This window comes from Zalophus californianus, chromosome 5, assembly GCF_009762305.2.
Source record: "Zalophus californianus isolate mZalCal1 chromosome 5, mZalCal1.pri.v2, whole genome shotgun sequence".
NCBI lineage: Eukaryota > Metazoa > Chordata > Mammalia > Carnivora > Otariidae > Zalophus > Zalophus californianus.
Window position 1 is genome coordinate 76,483,337 of NC_045599.1, and position 24,642 is coordinate 76,507,978.

Here is a 24,642-nt window from a genome sequence, read left to right on the forward strand (position 1 = left end):
TAAAATCTAACAATATAATTAGTTTTCTGGTAGAAAGAATGAGGAAGAACTTTATCGGTCAGGTCTATGATTAAAAGAAAAGAGTTACTACAATGGCTTGAAAGAAACAACAGACTCTCAAAATATAACAGTGAGCAAACCTTTTTACAAATTTCATAAGCAAAAATATTACATAAACAAAAGTAGGCTGTTATCCCAGTCCCCTTATATGAATGTGTATAAAGAACAAACATATTTTGAAAGAAAACTGTAATTTATCCTACGTGACTATCTTACCTCAATTCCTACTTGGACATATCAGAAATGCTTTTAACATTGTTACTTTCAAAAAGCAAATCTCCTCAGTGTTAAAAAAAACTAGAAAAATATGAAACTACAGTATTCCCACATAAAAATAGTAATGTTGGGAGTCATAAATGGAGAAATTTTAATAAATAAGTCTAATGTACTAAAATATACATTCATTTTCAAAAGGGCCACTATTCTGAACCATATTTTTAATAAAACCAAAAAAATTTAGCAGTCTAAGTAGACTAACAATAAATAAATAACATGCAGAGATCACATACCAAGTTTTATTTTTCATAGCTATAAATGAAGACCCAAAAGCAAACCATTCAATCCCTACACAATTATCATATATTTGCCTTCTCTAAAACTTTCATTTTAATCTCTGAAAATTGTGGGATTTGTCTATTTTAATTTCACCTTCTAATAAAAGGAGGCTGAAGTAAAATAGCCTTATGTCATCTTACCGCCGAATTTCTGCATCACTAAATCCTTTGATATTCTCTCGAGGAATAGTCCGTGGTCTTCCACGTTTCTTTGGCCTTTTCCTTTCTGAGATCGAGTCACTATCAGATCCGGAATATCTCCTACTTCTACTGCGCCTCCCTTCACTTCCATTAAAACTAATCTGGAATTGGAAAACAAAAATTTATCCAACTTTAGACTAAAGAAGGCTTCTAACTGTAAGTGCAAAGAAAACATTAAGAAGGAAAAGACTGAGAGAATTAACAAATTCAGATCTTGTCTGTTTATCAAAAAATTTTCTAAATAAGATTAAAAAGCAAACAAAACAGAGAAAAACATGGCAGGTTAATGACAAAGAGTTATTAACGGCTCTAACATTTTTAGAAACATTCTTATATATCAGAAAGAAAATAAATTTTTTTTTTTAAAGATTTATTTAGAGAGAGAGAGAATGCACGCGTCTGAGGAGGACAGGGAGGGAGAGAGAGAGAGAGAGAATCTCCAGCAGTTTCCCCGCTGAGCATGGGGCCCAATGCTGGATCTCACAACCCGAGATCATGACCTGAGCAGAAACTAAGAGTCACACGCTTAACCGACTGAGCCACCCAGGCGCCCCAAAAATTGTCCTTTTGTAAAAATGAGAAAAATTATTAACAAGCAATTAATCAAATAGCATAAACATAGAATTAAAAAAACATCAACGGTAACAATATTTATTTATAACACTCATTATTTAACAGAAACAACAAAACATATTTTCTGTAAGTTTCTGGAAGTCACCGTGCATTTTCTGAACCCCTAATATGTTGAAAGCTAATTGAAAGTCAAAGACAGTATTCAGTTCTTACTCATTCTAACCTCCTCTCATTCTTTCAAAAGTAGTAATATAATGCTGTGCTTCCCGCGTACTATAAACGGAAATTATTATGGGGTTGGCAGGAATAAACACTAAAAAGAAACTACATACATGGTCACATTCAGACACACACATCATTTGGCTCCATTTCTGCCTATTGATAGGATGCCCCAATCCTAACAACAAATCTGATCTACAAAATCCTAACTTCTCTTACACACGTCAAAATCACAAGGCAATCTAATAGTCTAAAATATAAGAAAATACAGCAGAGTTTGTAAGAAAAGATGGAACCTGAATACTGCCTCACCTGTGAAAAGCATGAGTTGTAGTCATCAAATAACATAAAAGCAGGCAAAAGGAAATTAGCTAAAATTTGCTAAAGGCTTTGTTTGGGTGACTGTGAGAGTCCTGGAAAGGAAAGGCATGGAAAACAGAACCTGCACCCCCTCTCAGATATTCCTCCGCAAAACTCCCAACAGGTGCTCATGAGTAAGACTGGGCAGGAGATCAGAAAAAACTTTCTTCCAGATGATGGCCTGGAGAAAGGGAGCAGTTTTCTATTGCACTGAGGGCACCTCACTGAAGAAGAAAGAAGACACAATACTGTTGCAGGAAAAGAAAAAGAAAACAAAACACTCTACCCCTGAGGGAAAGAGAGCAGAAAGATGACTAAGCAATTCCCTCATTTGCCTCAGACTCAAAATTTAAGGAGGCACCAAAAAAGCTCAGAAATATAACGCGATATTCTAAAAAATAGAAGTTAATTCAAACAAAAAATCTAGTATTAAAGTTTTTTTCCTTTCGTAGCAGCATCTGATGTAGCCTGGCATGGCCCTGTTACCATTATTTAAAAATCTCCTATTTTCCTCATTTGGGTCATAAAATAAACAGCAATAAATTTTTAAAAATTCACATCACACAAGGTATGCTGATGATGACAGAATTAAAATGGAAATCAATAACAAAAATAATCAGAATATCTCCCAAATATTTGGAAATTAACACACTTCATAACAACAAAAAACAACAAAAACCAACAAAAAAATACCTACGGGTCAAAGAGTATGTCCATAAGGCAAATTAGAAAATACTCTGAAATGAATGAAAATGAAAACACAACAGGTATCAAAATTTACAAGATTCAAAAAAGGCAGTGCTTAGAGGGAAACTTGTAGCATTAAACGCTAATAATATTATAAAAGGAACGTCTTGATTAAATTGTCTTAATACATCTTTTTTTAAAAAAGATTTTATTTATTTATTTGAGAGAGAGAGAATGAGAGATAGAGAGCACGAGAGGAAAGAGGGTCAGAGGGAGAAGCAGACTCCTCTCTGAGCAGGGAGCCCGATGCGGGACTCCATCCCGGGACTCCACGATCATGACCTGAGCCGAAGGCAGTCGCTTAACCAACTGAGCCACCCAGGCGCCCTTAAGAATACATCTTAAGACACTAAAAAAAGTAGAGCAAATTAAAGCAAACCCAAAGAGTAATAAAGAGCAGAAATCAATGAATCTGAAACAGAAAAATAAATGAAACCAGGGATGATTTTGGGGGGATTTTATGAATAACTTTATGCCCATAAATTCAACAACTTAGATAAAATGGACAAATTCCTTGAAAGAAACTACCAAACTCACTCAAGAAAGAAATATTCTGAATAGTTCTATATTTATAAAAGAAATTGTTTCTAACAAAGAAAACTCCAAGCCTAGATGGTTTCCCTGACAAATAGTGCCAAACATTTAATGAAGAATACCAATTCTATACAAACTCTTCATAAAAGGAAAGGAGGGGTGAACACTTTCCAACTTATTTTATGAGGCAAGAATTATTAAATCAGTTGAAAACACTACAAAAGAAAACAATGGACCAGTATGCTTTATAAACAAAACCAGATCAGTTCAGGTATGAATACCCTTACAACAATAATCTTTTAAGTTAAAAAGTCACCTGTTTTGCACAGTTTCTCATTCTTGGGAGCATATAAATTTCTTCAAGTTCCTTTTGTCTTTCTTCCTCTTCTAATCGTCTTCTTTGATCTTCTGGAATTATTTCTTCCCAATTCTTTGAATTTCTTTCTGGTTCCAACTCAATGTCATCCTCATCCATATTTGAAAAGTTGGCAACCTTAAATTCAAGAATTTTAACAGAATAAGCATTAAAGAAAAACTCATCCTTAAATTACATTTTGCATTTTAGGGGAGAGGACGTGACATACCAGAATAAGGCAATAAAACTTAAATATCCTCAGGATAATGAAAAGGACTATGGATTAAACCAAAAATGACTGCTAAACTCTCTCAGTTCTTTATTACTTCTTTATTATTTATTATTTTTTATTAGGTCAAAGTAGAATAAACCAAAAAACTTCTAAGAATGATTCTCTTTTGTCCTGCTGCTCAACAAAATTAGTTGACAGACCAAAAAATAATTTATAGTAACATGCTAAATCATCTTCCGCTGAAAATACCACACCAGTCCATTAACTACAAAGTTCTGTAGAATAAACCAATATTTTTTTTATAATCATAAAAAGTAACAAAAAAGCTACTGACAAGACACAAAGAACTCTGGGTCCAGAGATAACCTTTCTTAGGTTCCTACTTTCTTCATCTTAAACAAAAGGGATAGAAAGAGCTCACTAAATTTTGTGAAGATTAAATAAGAGAATACATTTAAGGAACTATGAAGACTCTGGTACATGGAAGGGATTCGTTAAACCTAACTGCCAATAGTGGCACATTAAAACTTAGAAAAAGTGGGTGAAAAAAACTTGTGCTTATCCTGTGTTAAGAAATGACACTGCAAATAGTGTTCATTCTCTCATGTCTTTATTTATTTTAAAGATTTATTTATTTGAGAGCGAGAGAATGCACACATGCATACATGGAGGGGGCAGAGAATAGAATCTTCAAGCAGACTCCCCGCTGAGTGTGGAGGCCTACATGGGCCTCGATCCCAGGACCCATGAAATCACGACCTAAATGGAAACCAAGATCAGATGCTTAACCGACTGTGCCACTCAGACACCCTGTGTCTATTATTTAACTGTGATGAAAGCCCTAAAGCTAGCAGTTTAGGAGAATTAACTCACTGTTATAAAAGTAATCTGTATTTACTTTACTCAGCTGATCAGTGACATTTTTTCAAACTGCCAATTAGTCAAATTAAAACCAAATAGTGTAACAACGTAGAGTTAATCAGACCATACCCAGATTAAGTACAGGTTCCAGAAACCTTAACTTCTCCTCAAGATTAAAGAAATAGACCTCTAACTTATCTCCCTGCTTTTAATTCTTGCTCCATTACAGTATATCCTCCACAATGCGGCCAGAGTGATTCATTAAAATTACAAACGTTTTTATTCGCTGCTGTGTCCCTGTGCATGGCACACCACAGATGCTCAATAAGTATTTGTTGAACGAACAAATGACACAAACTGAACTGCTCTCCTTAAAACCCTCAGTTCATGAAAATGGCTATAGAGGAACCTGCTTCTTTACACTAAACAACTGGCATACAACTTACTCTATGAGGCTGGCTGACTTACACTGCTTTAGGACTCCTTGCAACCTAACCCTCACCAAACCAGGGGTATTTATAGGTACTAATAGGAGCTCACTGCTTACATGGACTGATTAACTTGAGTTTTCTCAGGTGTGATAATGCTTAACTTAATGTCAAAAACTGCTCCAACAAATAGAAGGCTAAAAAAGCCTTTTGTCATAGAAATCTCCATTAGAGATCATGTTCACTATTTACCCAAATATTTGAGGATGTGCTATTTGCCAAGCACTTTTTTAGATGCTATTTAGAATAACAGCCCTCCTCATTCCACTGTATGTACCTATTCATAAATGATTTGGTCCTTTTCAAAAGAAGGTGCTACTGGTTTGTCAGAATAAGGGAGAAAAATTTTCATACACCATAGCAAATTTTAAGCCAGAAATACTGAGAAATTATCATGTTGATTGTGCTTAAAGAGATTAATAAAATGCAAAATGACAAAAAATAATCACTCCCTCTCAATTTAGATAATTTGAAAGAAAAATTAAAAAGAAAAATCTACCTTGAACTGGGAAAGCAATTCATCTCCTACAGTTAAAGGGCCTGGTTCGTTTTCATGAGTTTCAGCCCTCTTCAAGATTTCATCTATATCCATTTCCTATAATTAGAAAGAAATCTTTAAGTATATTTTAACATATTTTGAAGTAGATACACCTTATACTTATAAGTTTAAGGAAATGGCACATTTTGAGGCAAGTTTTTTTTTTTTTTTTACCTGGGGCTCTTGTTCTTCTCCTTCAGGTTCCTTAAAAAGTTCCTCAGCGCCAAACTTTAAAATGGCTGATAATTCTTCTTTATTGAAAGGAGTAGAACTAAATCAAGAAAAACAAATAAATAAAACAAATAAAAATGCTTAATACTAACAGTTAACAATATTTACATTGCACTTTTATTCATTATTGACATAGTCAACTTTATATAATTTATATGACAGACATGTTACGTATTATAAGTGCACTTATTTTAAAAGTTAAGAACTTGAAACCTGGAAGTTAAAGGAATTTCTCCCAAGATTTATAAAACTTGAGTGGTAAAATCAGTGCTGAATGTATGCTTTTGACTAAAAATTACTCCAGTGCTTTAAATAATTACAAAACTAAATATGGTACCTCAAAGATCTGCTTATAGCATGCAAGATTTCAGGAAAATGAGTGAAGGATTCTAAATGACTTTTTTTTTTTTAAATATTAAAGTAACTACCAGGGTGCCTGGATGGCTCAGTTGGTTAAGCATCTGCCTTTGGCTAAGGTCATGATCTCAGGGTTCTGGGACAGAACCCCGTGTCATCTGGCTCTGCTCAGAGAGAAGTCAGCTTCTCTCTCTCCCTCTGTTCTTCTCTCCCTGCCCCCGGCTCATGTTCTCTCACTCAAATGAAAAAATCTTAAAAAAAAAAAAAAAATAATAACTACCTTGAGGGGGCAGAACCTGTATGTAGTACTGTCTTCCCAGTTGTGTCCATTCTCTGAATCACAAGGTGATCCAAAACCATCTTCTTTTTGGCCCTTTCAAGTATATCCTCTTCAACTGATCCCTTTGTAACTAGACGATAAATATTCACCTGTAAAGATATGCATAATGAAACATAAAATGTAGTAAAAAGGATTCATTTTGCTCATCTGAAATACCCAAAGGTCAGGAGTTCTATATCAAACAGTACCACCGTATAGGGATATTTTGAAAATTTATGGGAACATTTTTATAGTTTTTGAAATCATTAGGTGGGCTTACCAGTACTTAAGAGCAAAGGGACCTGGGATACCAGACATTCTGCATTAAACTGGACATTCAGGCACAAAGAAAAAGTATCCTGAGTTTTTCAAGTCTTACAAATGATTTTTAAAAACTTTTTTAAATTATTCAGTCTAAATTTGAACTCCATTTTAAGGTAAACAAGAAGAGTTTTAATGAAGTTATAAAACATACACTAGTTTTTTCAGCATTGTAACTATTGCACAGATACCCTTTTATTTAGATCTCTGTCAAAGTTATTTCCAAATGTGTACAGTATTGGTGTCACCAATAAAACTCATCTGTATTACTCATCTATACTCATTTTGTAGTTGCTGCACATAAATATTTAATAAAAGATATGAAATACCTTGTGTCAGATTTAGAACCAAATACTAGTAAAACCACAGGTACGTGCATGATTTCACACATGTGGAATTTGAAAAAACTAAACAACTGATCATAGGGGAAAAAGAGAAGCAAACCAAGAAACAGACTCCTAACAACAGAGAACAAATTGATGGTTACCCTGTGGGCGGAGGGAGGGGGGGTTTAAATAGGTGATAGGGATTAAGGAAGACACCTGTTGTGATGAGTACCAAGTGTTGTATGGAAGAGTTGAAGCACTATAATGTACACCTGAAACTAATATTACACTGTATGTTAACTAGAATTTAAATAAAAACTTAAAAAACAAACAAAAAACAGCCAAGTACCTGAGGCATAGGAATATTAATACACCAATAATGAAATAATAAAGAATATACCTCAATAATCATTAATAAAAATATGTATTCATATTTATATATTTTAAATGTATTAAATAAATTATATTTTAAAATACAGTCATATTTATGTCGCATTTATTTTTTAAGTTTTGTAACAAAATAGTAAGAAATCTGTTACCATTATTTTACGATCTTACTCAAATATTCTTCCTAGAGGTCTACCATGCAACTTTATATAGTATTTTATCTAACTGGTTCTTCTAATGTATCCTCTACTTTCTATCACCTATTAAGTAGTATTTAAGTAGTATAAATGGAGTATGAGCCCAGCCATGTACTGAGGATTTCAATATAGGGGGGTTTAGTGCAATTAACCACTACTCCCTATCTCATTCATAAAACAGGGGCTATTTTGACTATTCACATATACATTAGGCCCAGCTCAACTGTGAGATTATCTTATTTCTTCACCCTCTCCTGACAGTCTATAATTTATCTTGGCATGTTATTATCCCTACTTCAAGTCTGCTTCTCTTTATAATGTGTAAGTAAGTGTTATTATCTAATTTTAATGCTAATTTCTATTGTCTTATGCACCAATACACCTGATCTTCCCTTCCTTTGTACTTTCTATAGAGAATGAGTCCCGCTCTAATTTTCGCAACTCTAAATTTGTTCTTTATATCCCAGTGTAGTCCTATATATTAAAATACTTATTTTTTAAATAGACTTTGTTTTGTTTTTTACCTAAATTGCTACTAGGGCATTAAAATTATTTTCAAATTCATGTATTCAAGGAAAAGGGGGTGCTAAAAACAGCTGTTGTTAAAAGGGGTCACTGGGTCTGATGATGTTATGAACCACTACTGTAAATACAAGCTATCACACTTAGGGGTATGCAATGTTGTTCCAGAGTATGAAAATTACGGAAAGAAGTGTAATGTATTTCTGATGAGAGTTTTATGAGAATTATTTAGGCAAAATATTTTTTTCAATTAAAATTATGGACATATTTTTCAGTAGGAAACATGAAATCTTAAAAGGGTATTATAAATGTGCTCTTTCTGTGCTATTTGTTCGTATCTCTTGCTTTGGAGAAGTTTGAGAAGCACTACTCTAGATGGAGGTAAATGAATTAAAATACAAGGACCAAGGCCATGATCTCAAGGCCTATTACAACGGTGTCAGCTGTACAAAAACTATAAAATCAGAATGGCTTTTTTGCATAAAGAATCTTATAGGCAAATGGATAAGATACAGGTTAACAAAAAGGTGGCAATATCCTAAGCAAAATCTCCAATAGTTAAGATAATAAAGACACTTTAATGCTTATGTTTTCAATGAAAAACATTGGTACTCTACAGCTGTAAACAGAATGTATGATTAAAAGAGAATGCATTATCCTATTATGGCAGGCCTTGCAGCTGTTAGGTCTCTGAAATCCGGGTCTGACAGCTGTGTGTGTATGCGATGCGCGGTGCCTGCCGTGCCAGCCCCAGGGTGCTCCTTGGGCAGGCTCCCCACCCAGGGTCTGCGGTGCCCTCCATCCACTCCCCAACCCCTCCCCGCTAGGGTATTCAATTCTGCCAGACCTTCTAGGTGATTTTGGTAAATCTGAGTTCCTGAGTACTTTACCTGTTAAAGAGCAACATGACTGTGTTCCAATGATCTGACCCAGAAGATAAACCAACTTCCAAACACTGATGATCATAAAAAAGGAATCTAAAAGTAAAAAAAAAAAAAAAATACCTGTTTCTTCTGCCCAATTCGATGAGCTCTAGCCTGTGCCTGAAGATCATTTTGTGGATTCCAATCAGAATCAAATATAACAACAGTGTCAGCAGAGGCTAAATTAATTCCCAGGCCTCCAGCTCTTGTGGAAAGCAAAAAGCAGAAATCCTGTAAGGAATTATAAATAGGCTCAATTTTAAATTCGTCTTAACTGTGACTGTGAATAATTAGAGAATTTTACAACTGATTTTTTGAATTTAAAAGTATTTTACCAATAAAAGTAAAAGGCATTTTTAAAAAATACTAATAAAATACAAAAACCTCTAGCAAAACCAATCAACAAGACTCCTAAAAAAATATACATAGGAATAATATATATCAAATTTAAAAATTTGTAAATGAAAGTGGACTAATTTATTCTGAATCAAATTAACTGTCCTATGCTGAAATAGTATTGATGAGAAAGAGTAAAATTCTTCAGATTTAACATAGAATATTGATTTTAAAACCTCACTTACAAAGAAAAACTGGGTAACAAGATTTAAAAAAAAAAGCACATACAACTAAAATGATTAATTTACAATTTTAAAAGCATTCATACCTCTGATCCTTCAGCATTAAAATGATCTAGAGCTTGTTTTCTCAGTTCCCCTTTTATTGATCCATCTAATCTCTAGAATAAAACATTAAAATATTGCATATAACAGATTCAAATATTTAAAAAAGATATTAAAATCAACAATGAAATTAAGTATGAAAAGGCAGTACTGCTTTTGCTAAGACTGTAAGAGTATAAGGCACCTAAGAGGCAAGAAGACAATACCCAGGCATTCTGTCAAGTCTGTGTTGTTAACCACTAAAACTATTTCCCCAGATAATAACAGTAAGTAATGACAATGGTTATCATTCTGCCTGAGTCTCACTGTAAGAAATACATTTTACACATGAATGAGTACACAGCTGTATACCCAAAGCAAGTTACATGACACAGTTTACCATGCTATACCCTCATATATTAAAATCTATTTCATTTTTTCAAAATGTTGGTACAACTCATTGAAATGATTCCCAGATCCATTAATAGGTTACAGACCACAGTTTTGTAAATGCTGATTAAGTCCAGTCTGGTTACTGGACCAACAGCCATCAGTGTCACCTGAGAACTTAGAAATGCAAATTTTTGAGCCCCATCGCAGATCTACTGAATCAGAAACTCTGAGAAAGGGGTCCAAGGGCTGAGTTGGTTTAGTGTCTGCCTTTGGCTCAGGTCATGATCTCAGGGTACTGGGATTAAGCCCCATGTTGGGCTCCCCACTCAGTGGGGAGTCTGCTTCTCACTCTCCCTCTGCCCTCCTCCCTGCTCATGCGTGCTCTCTCTCTCTCAAATAAATAAAATCTTTAAAAGAAATTTAAAGGGGGGGGGAGGGGGAGAGAGAGAGAGAGAGAGAGAGAGAGAGAGAGAGAGAGAGAAAGGGGTCCAGCAAAAGCCCTTGATTAAGTTTGGGAAAGTCACTGATTTGGGGAACGATGGGTTCTAGTTAAATAGCCTGCATTTGAGTGTCTTCAGTATTCATGAGTGCCTAGGCAAGTGATCTTGACTTTTCACCTTCTTTCTCAGGGAATGAACATAATAGTAGTACTTCCTTCACAAAATTCAGAGCACTCAGTGAGAGAACACAGTAAAACACTTAGCTCAGTGTTGGATATATATACTGAGTCCTTACTAAACATTAGCTGATGTCCAAAATAAAAAAAAAACTTAAATAGTGCTATTTGTTTCTTTTTCATTAACAATTACAATTAGTAAAGACTTTTAAAAAACAGTGGGTATACCATTTATTGAAGTATGACCTAAACCAAAAGAGTGGTAAAAGTAATTTTCTCTGGGAATTAATCTGGGAATGAGAAGGGATTAGAGGCAAAGAATTGCTAATAAGCACTCCTTTACTATTTGTTTTGTTTGACCATGTACACGTAATAGTTTGTCTAAAAACGACACAGGGTTAGGGTGGGGAGAGAGGGGTGATATGGAGAAACACGGTGATAGCTAAAGGGTAGTTTCTTTTTGAGGGGATGAAAACATACTAAGATTGTGTTGATGGCTGCCCAACTCTGTGCATATATTAAAAAATCACTTAATTGTACACTTTAAATGGATGAATTGCATGGGAAGGAAATTACATCTGAATAAAGTTGTTAAGAAAATCAAATGATACTTTTTCCATATTTTTCCCCTAGCGTGAATGACTATATATTTCTCAATCATGTTCATATCACCAAAAACCTGTCCTTCAAAGCAGACATTACCAGAGTTGTAATGTTATTTTTATTTGTAATTACCTGCTTAATGTCTGTCTTCCACATTATGATGTAAACTCCCAACAGAGCAGGGATTATGTCTGTTGAGATTCATCTTTATAATTCTATCTCTATTTTATTTCCTGCACTAAATATGTATCATTTACTAGTTATATGAGTGTTCACTAGGTTCTAGGCACTGTTCATAAAAGCATTAAATAAGGATTAAATTATTAGAAAGTACTGAGACTAGCACCTGTCTCCTAACATTAAACATTCATATTAGCTTTAATTACACTGAATGGATTTCAAAATAAATACTGAATAGATGGACTATAAGACCATTTTGGTCTTTAGTACCTTCCTTGGAGTCATCTATAGTTTTATACAGCAAGCTATGTATTAGAATAACTATGAGAACATTATTCTTCAGAATCTGTAACAGTTCTGGTAACATTCACAAGGACTGTTCTCTCTTTCCCTTCCTCAAACTAAAGTCTAATACATAATGCTGCCCATTTAGATTTGAGCACAGAAGTACAGAATTAAAATAAAAATTAGAGAAAAGAAAAACTGCTTTGCTGCTAAATGTAAGGTCAAGAAGAAAAAAAAGGAATAATGATAAACAGAATTTTTTTTTTCCCCCAGAGAGGAAGAGAGAGAGAGGAGGGGAGGGGCAGAGGGAGAGGAGGAGAGACAGTCTTAAGCAGGCTCCACACCCAGTGCAGAGCCTGACCTGGGGCTTTATCTCATGACCATGAGATGACCTGAGCCAAAATCAAGAGTCAGCTTAATTGGCTGAGCCACCAGGCACCCCAAAAATAGAAATTTTTAAAACAGATATATTATCTTAAAAGTGCAGTTTATATAAAAATCTATACAGAAGAATTTCAAAGGTAATTTTGTAGAACACCCTCAAGAATCAGATGAAATTTAAGGCAACAAAAAAGAAAAAATGAAATGCTTACTTGAAAGGGGAATTGACGGTATTTCAAATATTCTGCAAGTATATCTAACATCCGCACCATTTGAGAAAAAATAAGAACTCTATTGCCTCGTTCTCTTAGGCGAATTAACAGTTTGTCAAGAAGAATCAATTTTCCGCTACTACGGATTAAGTGCTAGGAAACAATAAATTACAGCTGTTACAGCATGTGAAAAGAATCAATCAAATGAAACAAATACTCCACTTAATACTTCATCTTCTTTATATTTAAAATTGAAATGTTATGTTTTTATAATGTTGGAAAACAGTTTATTTCAGTTTTCAAAATTTTCTAGGACTTTCTAAGATCACTTTGATCTATGCCAGCTAAGACTTTCCTTGCCACTTAGCACCTAGGTTTTTGTCATGTTTTGGAGGTAAAGTGATGCGGGGAGCAGTTTCACTTTATTTGTAGTTATTACACTACCTCTCCAAAAATCTTTGAAAAATAATATATTGAAAGCAGCAGCAACTAAAGGTTTTAAAACAGTAAGAAAACCTATTTTAATTTATACATATCAGTCACTGAACCTAGCACTTAAAAGCACTACTGTGGCTGGATGGCAGTTGTGCCTTCTTCATACTTTCCATTTGTCTTCCAGAAGTGACAAGAATGGTAAAACCTGAGGTCAAGATGTCTTTCTCAAGACTACCAATTACCATATCACAAATTCAGCACATTCACTGATGTGAATTTTTGTCAATTAAGAATATACTACGGGATTTCTGCTGGATAAATCTTGGTAGTCCATACAAATCCATTTTTAGAAAAATGATCAAAATAATTAATTGGATAAATTATAATTTTGAAGGCTTTTTTAAAAAGACTAAAAAAACCCCATTATTTAATTATACCATAACCAAAGAGAAATTCTAACCAATATATTAAAGCCTTGGGGCATTTTCAGTTATAACTGCAATAAGCATTCCTACAATATTGCTTTACTATAAAGTAACAATATTTTAAAATCCTTACTTGTAAGGCCTCCTGTTTATTATAGAATTCATTATTATCTGGTGGTTTAATGAGGTAGCAATGGTTACAACATTTCTTTAGCTCCATCATAATGTTCAAAAAGCCTGAGGTACTGCCCTTGGAACCTTTGCTGAGGGCTTTGTAATTCCTAGTTAATATCCATCTGTTTAAAAAAAAAAAAAATAACACAAAAATGAGCTTTAGCAGAATACTTACCAGAATGAATTCTAAAATCATGAAAAAACAATCAAGCACCAAAGCAATATTGCACTATTACGAAGTTTACAACTGGATAATACAATGGACCAAACCTCATTCACAAGACTATGAACTTCATAAAATTAATGAGAACACAACACGTAACTTGTTATCTGTGCTATATACAGTAAAGGCTTAATGTAACATAGTGAGTGTAGTGTATTAATCCTTTTTCCCCCAAAGTTACTTCAAAAATGGGTCAGCTATCATCTATATTAACCTTCCTACAAATTTTACTACATTAGGCAACCAAAACATAGACCTATAAGAAACCACATGAGCATACCTGGTTTACCCACACTGCCTTCTCTAAAGTACAATTAAACAATACATATGCAACTTGTAGAAAAATCACAGGTGGTTATTTTATCACTCCAAACTATTTATGTAACTATGTAACATTTCCTCTCACCACAATATACTTTGTCTTCTACCATCTTTTATTTTCTTCCTTTTTATAAGGTTAATCTTGGAAGGGACTTGAAACAATTTTATCTCTGATTTGCCTCAAAATGATAGGAGGTGAGGGAAGTGGGAATGGCTAGAGATAAAATAAGACTGGCTATGAGTTAAAAACAAAGCCAAGTTTTGGGAATTTATTATGTCATCCTCTTTTTGTATATGTTTGAAATTTTCCACAATACAAACGTAAAATTCATGCAATAAATGTATTTTCTTTTAATGTATGGCACTTTACAGATGTTACCATGAAATAAGTTTCTGAAAATCTAAATGCATGTAGCACTGCATTTTATGCAATTACATGTTTAAATAACTATTAGGACAAGTATTACCTTTTGATTCTTTGAAGTAGTACTGTATAAATCTTACATATATCCAAAGTATAAAGTATACATTTATCTAAAGTATGATTAATATTCTTCAACAGGGGGCCTAAAATTTTAAGTTTCTTTTTCTGGCCTCTACCTCTGTCAATTATGTAATTATCATAACTACAAAATAATGCCTTAGTATCACTAACACTTTAGTATTAACACTTAGGGACGCCTGGGTGGCTCAGTTGGTTAAGCGACTGCCTTCGGCTCAGGTCATGACCCTGGAGTCCCGGGATCGAGTCCCACATCGGGCTCCCTGCTGAGCAGGGAGTCTGCTTCTCCCTCTGACCCTCTTCCCTCTCGTGCTATCTCTCATTCTCTCTCTCTCAAATAAATAAATAAAATCTTTAAAAAAAAATAGTATTAACACTTAACAGAACCCTCTATATGGTAACAGAGCATAAAATAGACAAACACAATTAAGTCTTAGGTTACCCATGATCTTGAACATGCCATTCAATCTCTCTTTGCTTCAGGAGCCCATAGAATAAACCTATTCTAAAATTCAAGAATTGTTATTGCTCTAAAAACCTATTGTGGGGCAGGGGGCCACCTCGATGAGAAAAGGTTACAGAGGGTTATTTAGAATTAAATATCCAAAACATGTGGTCTGTTTACAGCTTACTTGTAATACTGTTTCTGTAAAGCACTCATTTCCATTCTTAAAATCTGCTCAACCTTGGCAGGAAGAGATTTTTCCACATCTTTTTTAACTCTGCGTAACAGAAACGGCTCAAGCTCCTTGTGGAGGCTTGCATAACCATATTCTCTGCCTTTTCCATGTTCTTCTTCAAAATCTTCCCAGGAAGAAAACCTTAGAAGTTTAAGAAAATGGAAGAACCACTGAAAAAAGTCATATTGCATATGAGTTTTTTGAGAGTAGTCATATATAAACAAAATATAGACTTTCAGAAAAAAAGATTTGCTAATATTAGTCACTTCTAAGAACTATCCTTCCCAAGAAATCTGTCCTGTATGTATATAAAGGTGAAATATAAGTTCTTTTACAAAAATTATGATTCTCTTTGAGCTAAAGATGTTAAATAAAATTAAAGTATTTTCAAATACAGAATTATCACTAAAATATATCTCAAAGAATATAATTTTAAAATTCTGAATCTATTGAAAAAAAATGTTTGTCATCTTGAACAAGTTATCTGACCCTTATCTAGTCTACTTTCCCTCACTTAAAGAAAGGGGTTACCAGGACCTTATTATTGTAGTTATTGCTACTATTAAATATTAAGAAGTATACTGTTTCAGTTTTTCAAACGAATATTATTTTGAACAAGGGCAAAATCAACTGCTGTAATTTATTACACATGACTCAAACTTATTTACAAAACTGAAAAATTAAAATATTAGAAATACGAAATGTTGCATCCCATTTCCTTTTTTTATTTTCCTTCTTAAAAATCTGTGGTCTAATGTTCTAGGACAATAAAACTTCTACGGACCTTACTACCTACACTAATTATTTTCCTGCTAAGCTTAACATATAAAACTAATATTAAAACTGTATATCCCAATTTATCTTACTTTTCTGGCATAATGAAATGTAGCAAAGACCAGAGCTCTTTGAGGGAGTTTTGTAGAGGAGTTCCAGTAATAAGGAGACGGTGATTGGACTTAAAGTCTATTAAAGTTTTATACAGAAGAGAGTCATCATTCTTTAATCGATGTGCTTCATCTACACCTATAAACGCCCAATTCAGACCTCCAAGGAATGCCTTAAAATGAACAGAAAAACACAGTTAATATTTTAAGAGAAAAATTAAATTCAAATTATTAAACTGAGGTAAAGTAAAATTAAAAGCAAACTTGTCTTTTTTCAAATAAAAATTATATATTATTTCAAGATTTACTGAAATCCTCAAATAAAGTAACTCAACATGCAAAACCAAGTTCCTTCCATGACTAATTCACCCACTGGAAAACAGAAAAGCAAATGAAAGTCTTTACTAGCTTACACATTCAAAAAAAGGAAAAAGAAAAACCATAGTATCATTAAAATAGTATTTAAAAAATTTTCACAGAAAATTTTTAGCTTAAGGCCAGCAGAAGCCTCTATTAATGTCAATTTAAAGAAAATATGATATAAATTTGGAAGTGTCTTATTTCAAGTGTAGAAATAATTCACTGTATGATTTTTATGAACTGTGGATCTCTGATATATAAATGTGGGTCTCTGACTTAAAACAGAGACAGGCCTCATTCTGCTATTTAATGGTTGTATGACCTAGGAGACAAGCACATTAACCTCTTTGCACTGGATTTTTCTTTCCAATAAAGCAAAAATAGCAGTTATCTTATAAAATAGATGGGTACTTGAGATATGAACTATAAAGAACTAAATAAACAACATCTATAAAGCATTTAGCTTAGTGCTTCACCCAGGAGTAGCTTAATTCTTTTAGGTATTTTCCTCCTCTTTGAAGATTTACAAATCAACACACTATGACAAACTAGTTTTATATAAGTCAATAGTTGGCAAACTTTTCCTGTAAAGACCCAGACGGTAAATATTTTAGCTTTCTCAGACAAATGTGTGATGGTCTCTGTCACATATTCTTTGTTTTTACACCATCTAAAAATGTAAAAACCATTCTTAGTTCAAAAGTCATAAAAAACAAGCCAGATTTGACCCACAGGATGTAGTTTGCTGACCCATGATTTATCTTCTCACCCTATCCACAATATAAAGGAAATATGGATATACACCAAATAGAAAAGCATAGGTAATACAAACCTTATCCTTCAATAAAATTTCGTAAGTTGTTAAAAGTATATTAAATTTTAACCGTTTGGTCTGGGGATGCATCCATTCATGAGTTCTTATCTATCAAGAAATTTTAAAGATAATTTTAAGACAAACATTAAGAAAAGTATACTTTTATTTGAACATCTAAAAAAAAATCCCTCCAAAATACACAAAAAAATTTGTTTATATAATAAAACCATTTTAATTCTTAACAGTCCATCAAGCTACATTCATCTTACTTATAAATGAAATATAAATACCACAGCATATCAAAACCTATAAAAATAAAGCAGACACATTTTTAAATACACACTTTCCACTGAAGGAAGTTCATATTTAACAAAACATAAGTGATTAATTCATTTAATAACATAGCATTTATGGATGAAATATGATGTATGGGTCTGCTTCACAATATTTGGGAGGAAAGTACTCTGTAGAGGTACAGATGAAACAAAACCGGCAAAGCATTAAACCTGTGAAGCTGGAGATGGGCACACAGAGTTTTATTATAGTCTTCTGTTTTCATGTATATTTGAAATTCTCCGTAAGAAATTAGAAAAAATATATATTACATAAAGTGACACTCAGATGAAAATTGCCTTTTATTACAGCCAATAAAATATGTATTGAGAGTACTTACTTTGTGGCAAGTTTTACACTAGAAACTAAGACTATAAAGACAAGTATGTCTAAATTTCTAAATTTGTGGAGAAACAACTTACCATATTTCTGCTGTTAATGTCACCTAAATAAACCACAGCATTCATTTGAGAAGCCCATGTCTGAATTTCCCTTTGCCAGGAAGTAAGAGTGGAAAGTGGTACTACTAACAGAAAAGGTCCATATAATTGATGTTCATGAAATAAATAGTTCAGAAATGAGATCGTCTGTATTGTTTTTCCAAGGCCCATTTCATCAGCAAGTATGCAACTATTTCCTCTACAAAATTAAAAACAACAATTATGTATGCAATAGATTCAAATTTATAAAGAAACCTTTTTACATAACCCATATACAAATTTAAGCAGTTAAAATTAATCTGAAAGGTATACAAACAATACACCACTTTTATTAGCTATAAATAATAAATGTAAAGGCCTCTGTAATAGTATAAAAAAAGTGGACGAAGTTTACCATTTTAGTCCAAAGGAAACTTAAAGATTAACAGTAATATGAAGGAATGCAGCAATTAAATAGGTTAAACTCAAACTCCCCTGGATTTTCTTCTTAGTATGTAATAAATATTACTATATACTGAGGAAATTCAAAAGCCTGCATATAAATACCAGTCTTCATCCTTGATATTGGTGGAAATCTTTTCCAAATCCTGTATTTGTAAAATTCTTATGTCCTCAAATTAAACAGACAATTCAAAATATACTCACTTGCACCAAGAGTGAGCAAGCCAATTTAAACCATTCAGTTGATAATCTCTTAATTCTAAACTCTCATGTCCTCCAATATAGGATGGTTGCTTCTTTAGGGCTACAAATCTTGGCCTTTGTTTTAATACCTTTAGTAGAAATAAATGTAATGAGAAGAACTATCAAATGTGAGAATCTTAAAAGATCAAAATCTCAGATTTTACCATAAATTTTGAAATTTTATCTCAAATTTTCAAGCTCAGAAATTCCATGACTCAAAATATATCTCAGGATTCATTCAAAGAAGACTGTTTTCTCTTACTGTAACAACATCATACAGTGAAATATTTTGCCCTCTTTTTTGGACAAAAAATGATAGAAATAAGTAAGTTCCTGCTGAAATACTTGAGTCTTACACAGTTCAGAAGCAATAGCTATGTTAAATTCATTCATTTAACTGCTAGTGCAGCGCTGACCTAGAAATAAACCATACAACTGGCTTAACTTTCTGATTTCTAAATTACCATTATCAGTTTAATTCAGTCTTATAGTAAGAAAACAAATTCTAATAGTATATAAACCCTCAAAACTACTGCTAATAATGTCTCTAAGTAAAAAGATCTTATATTAGGCAAGGTAGTCTTAGGTCCCACTTCTTTTTTTATGGGTACATCCCTCTTTTCTTTCCTACCTTCAAAGAAAATATTCATTACCTTTTAAAGCAAGCATATATATCTACTTTCCAGGTAATTTCCCCTATTTGTTCTCCTCAAGACACTCCTCACAACTACGACCACCAATTTATCATCTTCCTGATAGTTTCACTCACCAAGGCTAAAAGACAGCACCACATCTAAGACCACATAGCAATCACCAGAACACCTTCTCCTCTAAGACCTATCAACCAAGCAGTTCTCTCTCTTAGGCTACCTGAAATCAAGATCCAACTCTCTATTTGGGCTTGTAATATTAATGATGTGTAAATACTATTTTCATTAATTAAAAATTTCCAACAATACTCACTTTGCAATCTTTAAAAGGAGTGGTTTTTGACTGATTCCTGCTAAAATACTCATCTATGCATGCTTGAAACTTTTTGGAAATTAGAGCTCCATCCTCCCAGCTGCACTCTGAGTATGGAAGGCCCTGCCACTTGCAATAATAATCAGGATAACCAGCTGCTGACTTCTGATTGGAATGAGCTGTGAGATAAATCAGATATTTATTTATTTTCACACTGAATCTTAACCAAGGACTAATCTTTGGTAAAAAACTACACAAGCAAAAATTAGTCATCTGGTTTACAATGCCCTATGACAGTAAGACTAAACTACTGTATTTGATGTATAAGCAATACATTTAAATTTTTTTTCAGATCAAAATGGAAAGATAAAACTTTAGTGAGTATCATTTATTACTAACCAATTATTCGTTCCACTATTTGATACTGTTTGTGTAGATCATCTGTGAGTTCCTGCTGGCAATTGTAATATTCCACATCTTCTGGAGAAGCATTTTTCAACCTAAAAGATTATTAATCCAGAAATAGACTTCAAAATCTCCCCTAAATAACCATTCCCCCAAACACTATCTGTAGCATAAAATCTCCCATTTGCCACTTATCATGTGAGTCAGCTGAATAATGAAGAAACTGAAATAGAAATAAAGTGAAGCATCATTAATTTTTAATTTAAAAAAATGTATAATTTATAATATATGACACGACATTCTACATGACTATTATTAAGGAAAAGTTTAGATATGGCTATTTCCAAAAAGTTTTACCTTCAAATACAATTTAAGAGTATAAATAGTTATTTTAGGTTATTGAATTTTTTTTTTTAAGATTTCATTTATTTATTTGACAGACAGCGAGAGAGTGAGCACAAGCAGGAGGAGTGGGAGAGGGAGAAGCAGGCTCCCCTCTGAGCAGGGAGCCTGATGCGGGGCTGGATCTTCAAGGACCCTGGGATGATGCCCTGAGCTGAAGGCAGATGCTTAACCAACTGAGCCATCCAGGGCTCCCCTTAGGTTATTGTACTCTTGACTATGTATTCCTTATTAACAAAAAGCTTAGTAATCATCTTTGAACTGTTAAAAAATTAAATGTAATATAAAACGTATTTACCATCTTTTTGTTTCCTGATCTTTTTTCTTATAATTATCCAATTTTTTCATTCCTCTAACATTCTGCTGCTTAAGGGTTTCTTCTGTCTCCCAAGTATTGTGAATATGGGACCATCCTTTCCATTTAATTAAATATTGGATCTCGCCTGGTTCCTTGTTTTTTTCAAATCCTGCATTTGGGTCACCATCTGCTTCAACTGCATAGATGGTTGTAGTAGCACCAGTAGCTGAAAAAGAAAACACAATACATTCCATGTAATTCTGCTTTATAAGACTGTTTCCTTCGACTCAAAAATTCAAGAATATGAAGAGAAAAATATATGTGCTTTTAAATAAGTAAAGAATCAGGGTATAAGAATTTAAGGAAAATTGTATTATACATACATAAAAGAAACTCCAAATTTTAGAATGGGAAGATTATCTAATTTAATTCCCTCAGTTTTAAAATTAGAAAAAACAAGGTCAAAAGACAGTGGCACACCTAAGATCATACAGTAATTTATAATAACCAATGACTGGATGCCTGATAACTGGAAATAAAATGAAAAATCACCTTTAAAAACTCCAAAATCATTATGTTGGAGATATCTGTACCCTCTTGTTCAATGCAGAATTATTTACAACAGCCAAGACATGGAGTATCCCATCAACAGATAAAGAAAATGTGATACACATATATATAATGGAATACTATTTAGCCACAAAAACGAAATCCTGCCATTTGCAACAATGTGGATGAACATTGAGGGTATTACACTAAGTGAAATAAGTGAGACAGAGAAGGACAAATACCACATGATCTCACTTACATATGGAATCTAAAACAAACAAAGGAAAAGCTCATAGGAAAAGAGATCAGATCTGTAGTTACCCGAGGCAGCTCGCAGATGTGGGTGGGGAGGAATAATGTAGATGTATAGACTTCCAGATGTAAGATAAATAAGTATTGGGGATGTAACGTACAACATAATGAGCATAGTTAACACTGCTGTGCAGTATATTTGAAAGCTACTCAGAGAGATTTTAAAAGTTGTAAGGAAAAAAACTTTCCTTTTTTTCTTCTTCTTATTCTATCTATATGAGATGATGGATAAATATAAACTAAACTTACCGTGGTAATCATTTTGTAATATATGTAAGTCATGCTGTTCACCTTAAATTTATACATTGTATGTCATATCTCGATAAAACAAACAAAAAAAATGCATGTGAAGATAACTAATTTGAGATGAAAGAAAAAACATTTAAAAATAACCAAACTATTTGAGAAATTGAAAGTACCTAAATAACAACCATTATTTAGGCATGACAACAGAAAAGCTCAAATACGTAGGTTAAAAATTTTTCTAATTATCTGTAATCAATGAAGTGAGGTTAAGTGGATTATTCTGTGGGAAGAAAATACTCAGGCTAAATAAAGTATATTTTATAACAAATAAGTATAACAGATGAAAAGCCACCCTCTTCACTTTCAAAACTGAAATAACTTCAAGAAATACTTCACTTTAGTAAATATTGCTGAAACAACCGAATAAATGTTTTTTAAGAAAATACCTCCTTTTCTCCCAATCCGACAATCCATAAAACGTTCTATTGTTTCAAATTCCTCTTCCTCAGGTTGAGGAACATCCTCCCCACAGACTTCCAGTAGATCATCAGAATCTGTTTTCATTTCTTCATCTTCTTTATAGCTAACATTGACAGTTGCTTGGCGACGAGAACTTCTTTTATCATTATCATAATCTTCTTCATCATCTTCCTCCTCAGATGAATCAATCTGTCTCTTTTTTTGTCCAAGAATTTTCTTCCCATTTTTTGCCTTAGATCTAGGTAGAGAAGACCAAGGGATAGAGGTGTTTTATAGAAACACTACCATAGAAAACAAGATGAAAGACACTATATACAAAAAATACCTTCTGTAACCAACAATTTTCAGTGTCAAGTTGAGAACATACTATACTCACCTATTTTGAGGTTTTCTGCTTTTAACTTTGTTTTTTGGCTCATAATCAGATTCTGTTTCATCACAACTGCTTTTATCTCTTTCTTCTTCAGATTCTGAATCTGAACCAGACTGAGATGGAGATCCTGACCCAGACATTTGCCAATCTTCACTGTATATAGAATATATAAAGTATGTTTGTTTATCCTTACATTGTATAGCAAATTTTATCTCTGATAAAAGTATAAAGAAAAAAAATTAAACTGAACTACATTTCAGTTACTATAAAAAAAATTGTTGCTTTTACCCACACCAACACATTAAAATGTGAGTAGAGTAAAAAAAATGCTGGAAAATATTCTTCACAGATTTCTCTTATAATGCCACAGTTTTGTTAATCATTTAGTTATACCTCAATGAATGGCAAATAAGGAAATGTTACTCTATCACTGTGGATGAAAACATAGTATGCTATTTAAAGAATCACAGGGTTAATTCTGAAAATCTTGTAGAATTATACTTGCCCTCTCAAGAAAAAAAGAGATTCTAATCCCTTTCACTTCAATTTTCTGGAGACTGTGATTTTTAAAAAAATACACCCTGAAACTGATTTTTAAAATATTGTACATGTTCATTTAAGAAGCTTAAAATACAATATAGAAAAATGTATTAAAAAAAAAATCAGTCCATTTTAAGCAACAGTCAATGATTACCTTACCTTTATTGCTATTTTTAGTCTACTCAGTCTACTTAATACACATGTAGAGAAAAATTACTGGATGAATGCACATGTTAATATTCTGCTATAATATAAACTTCAAATGGAAGATACATATTAGATTCTTATATATACGCCATACCCTCTCTCTCACGGCTACTGCTTCTACTCCATTCCTCTGTATCTCTTGTGTCAATTATAACTATGTCAAGAGTTACATAAGCAAGCACATATGCTAAAATCTGGTTTATGATAAAAACATGAGAGAAGCAATTTCTTTTTTATCTTGAGATCTTTTTAGCATTTGCACATTAGAAGTAGCAGTAGATAGAATATGTAAAAGTATCTCCAATTTGTATTTTTTATAATACAAATTATGATTTTTTATATCTAACCAAGCCCACGATCATCCCAAATCACTAGATTTTTTAAAAAATATTATTTGGCTGCACCTCTGCTAAGTTTACAAATTACTAACTCAGTGGAAGAGTTTATAGAGGTGATGAGACACAGGAGTTGAAAATGTACTTCATAAACTAGAAGACATATCTGAGGAAATTAGCCAGAATGTAGCACAGAAATAAAGGGATAAAAAACAAGATACAGTAAGATTTATGAAGATATATGATCCATTAGTATATATATAATAGATATAATCCAATATGACTGATATATATTAATAGTAGTACCACCAGAGAAATTTATAGGATAAGAAAATGTCCAGAAAATAGGAATCTTCACATTAAAGATACATAAAATGAGTGAATAAAGTGGAATAAATAACAAATCCAAAGCTAGACACACCAAAGTGAAACTGCAGAATATCCAAGACAAGTAGAAAAATAAGATCTAAGACAATGGAATGATATTTTTGACAAAATGAGAGAGAAAAAAAAACTCAGACCATCTAAATAACTGAAATGAGAATCTGAAGTACCCTTAAACACCTTCTGGGTCAAGATGTTTAGGAAATTATACTGAGTTTCTAAATGAGTTCTAAGGAGAA

General features: G+C 33.0%; 1 protein-coding gene across 5 annotated transcripts in view; it reads right to left on the reverse strand.

Annotated features, from left to right (window-relative positions):
* Window positions 1-24,642, reverse strand: part of CHD1 (chromodomain helicase DNA binding protein 1) — an 80,037-nt gene that overhangs the window by 24,365 nt on the left and 31,030 nt on the right. For all 5 annotated transcript variants that reach the window (XM_027604916.2, XM_027604912.2, XM_027604913.2 and 2 more), the window contains exons 6-24: window positions 22,941-23,090; window positions 22,531-22,802; window positions 20,978-21,203; window positions 20,272-20,372; window positions 19,873-20,051; window positions 18,871-18,998; window positions 18,208-18,424; window positions 17,471-17,560; window positions 16,261-16,451; window positions 15,347-15,535; window positions 13,628-13,790; window positions 12,635-12,787; window positions 9,970-10,041; window positions 9,387-9,536; window positions 6,591-6,739; window positions 5,897-5,993; window positions 5,684-5,779; window positions 3,565-3,741; window positions 756-916 (exon numbers count right to left, since the gene is read on the reverse strand). In XM_027604916.2, the coding sequence (XP_027460717.1) occupies window positions 756-916; window positions 3,565-3,741; window positions 5,684-5,779; window positions 5,897-5,993; window positions 6,591-6,739; window positions 9,387-9,536; window positions 9,970-10,041; window positions 12,635-12,787; window positions 13,628-13,790; window positions 15,347-15,535; window positions 16,261-16,451; window positions 17,471-17,560; window positions 18,208-18,424; window positions 18,871-18,998; window positions 19,873-20,051; window positions 20,272-20,372; window positions 20,978-21,203; window positions 22,531-22,802; window positions 22,941-23,090 (2,961 nt within the window). The remainder of the gene's footprint in view (window positions 1-755; window positions 917-3,564; window positions 3,742-5,683; window positions 5,780-5,896; window positions 5,994-6,590; window positions 6,740-9,386; window positions 9,537-9,969; window positions 10,042-12,634; window positions 12,788-13,627; window positions 13,791-15,346; window positions 15,536-16,260; window positions 16,452-17,470; window positions 17,561-18,207; window positions 18,425-18,870; window positions 18,999-19,872; window positions 20,052-20,271; window positions 20,373-20,977; window positions 21,204-22,530; window positions 22,803-22,940; window positions 23,091-24,642) is intronic.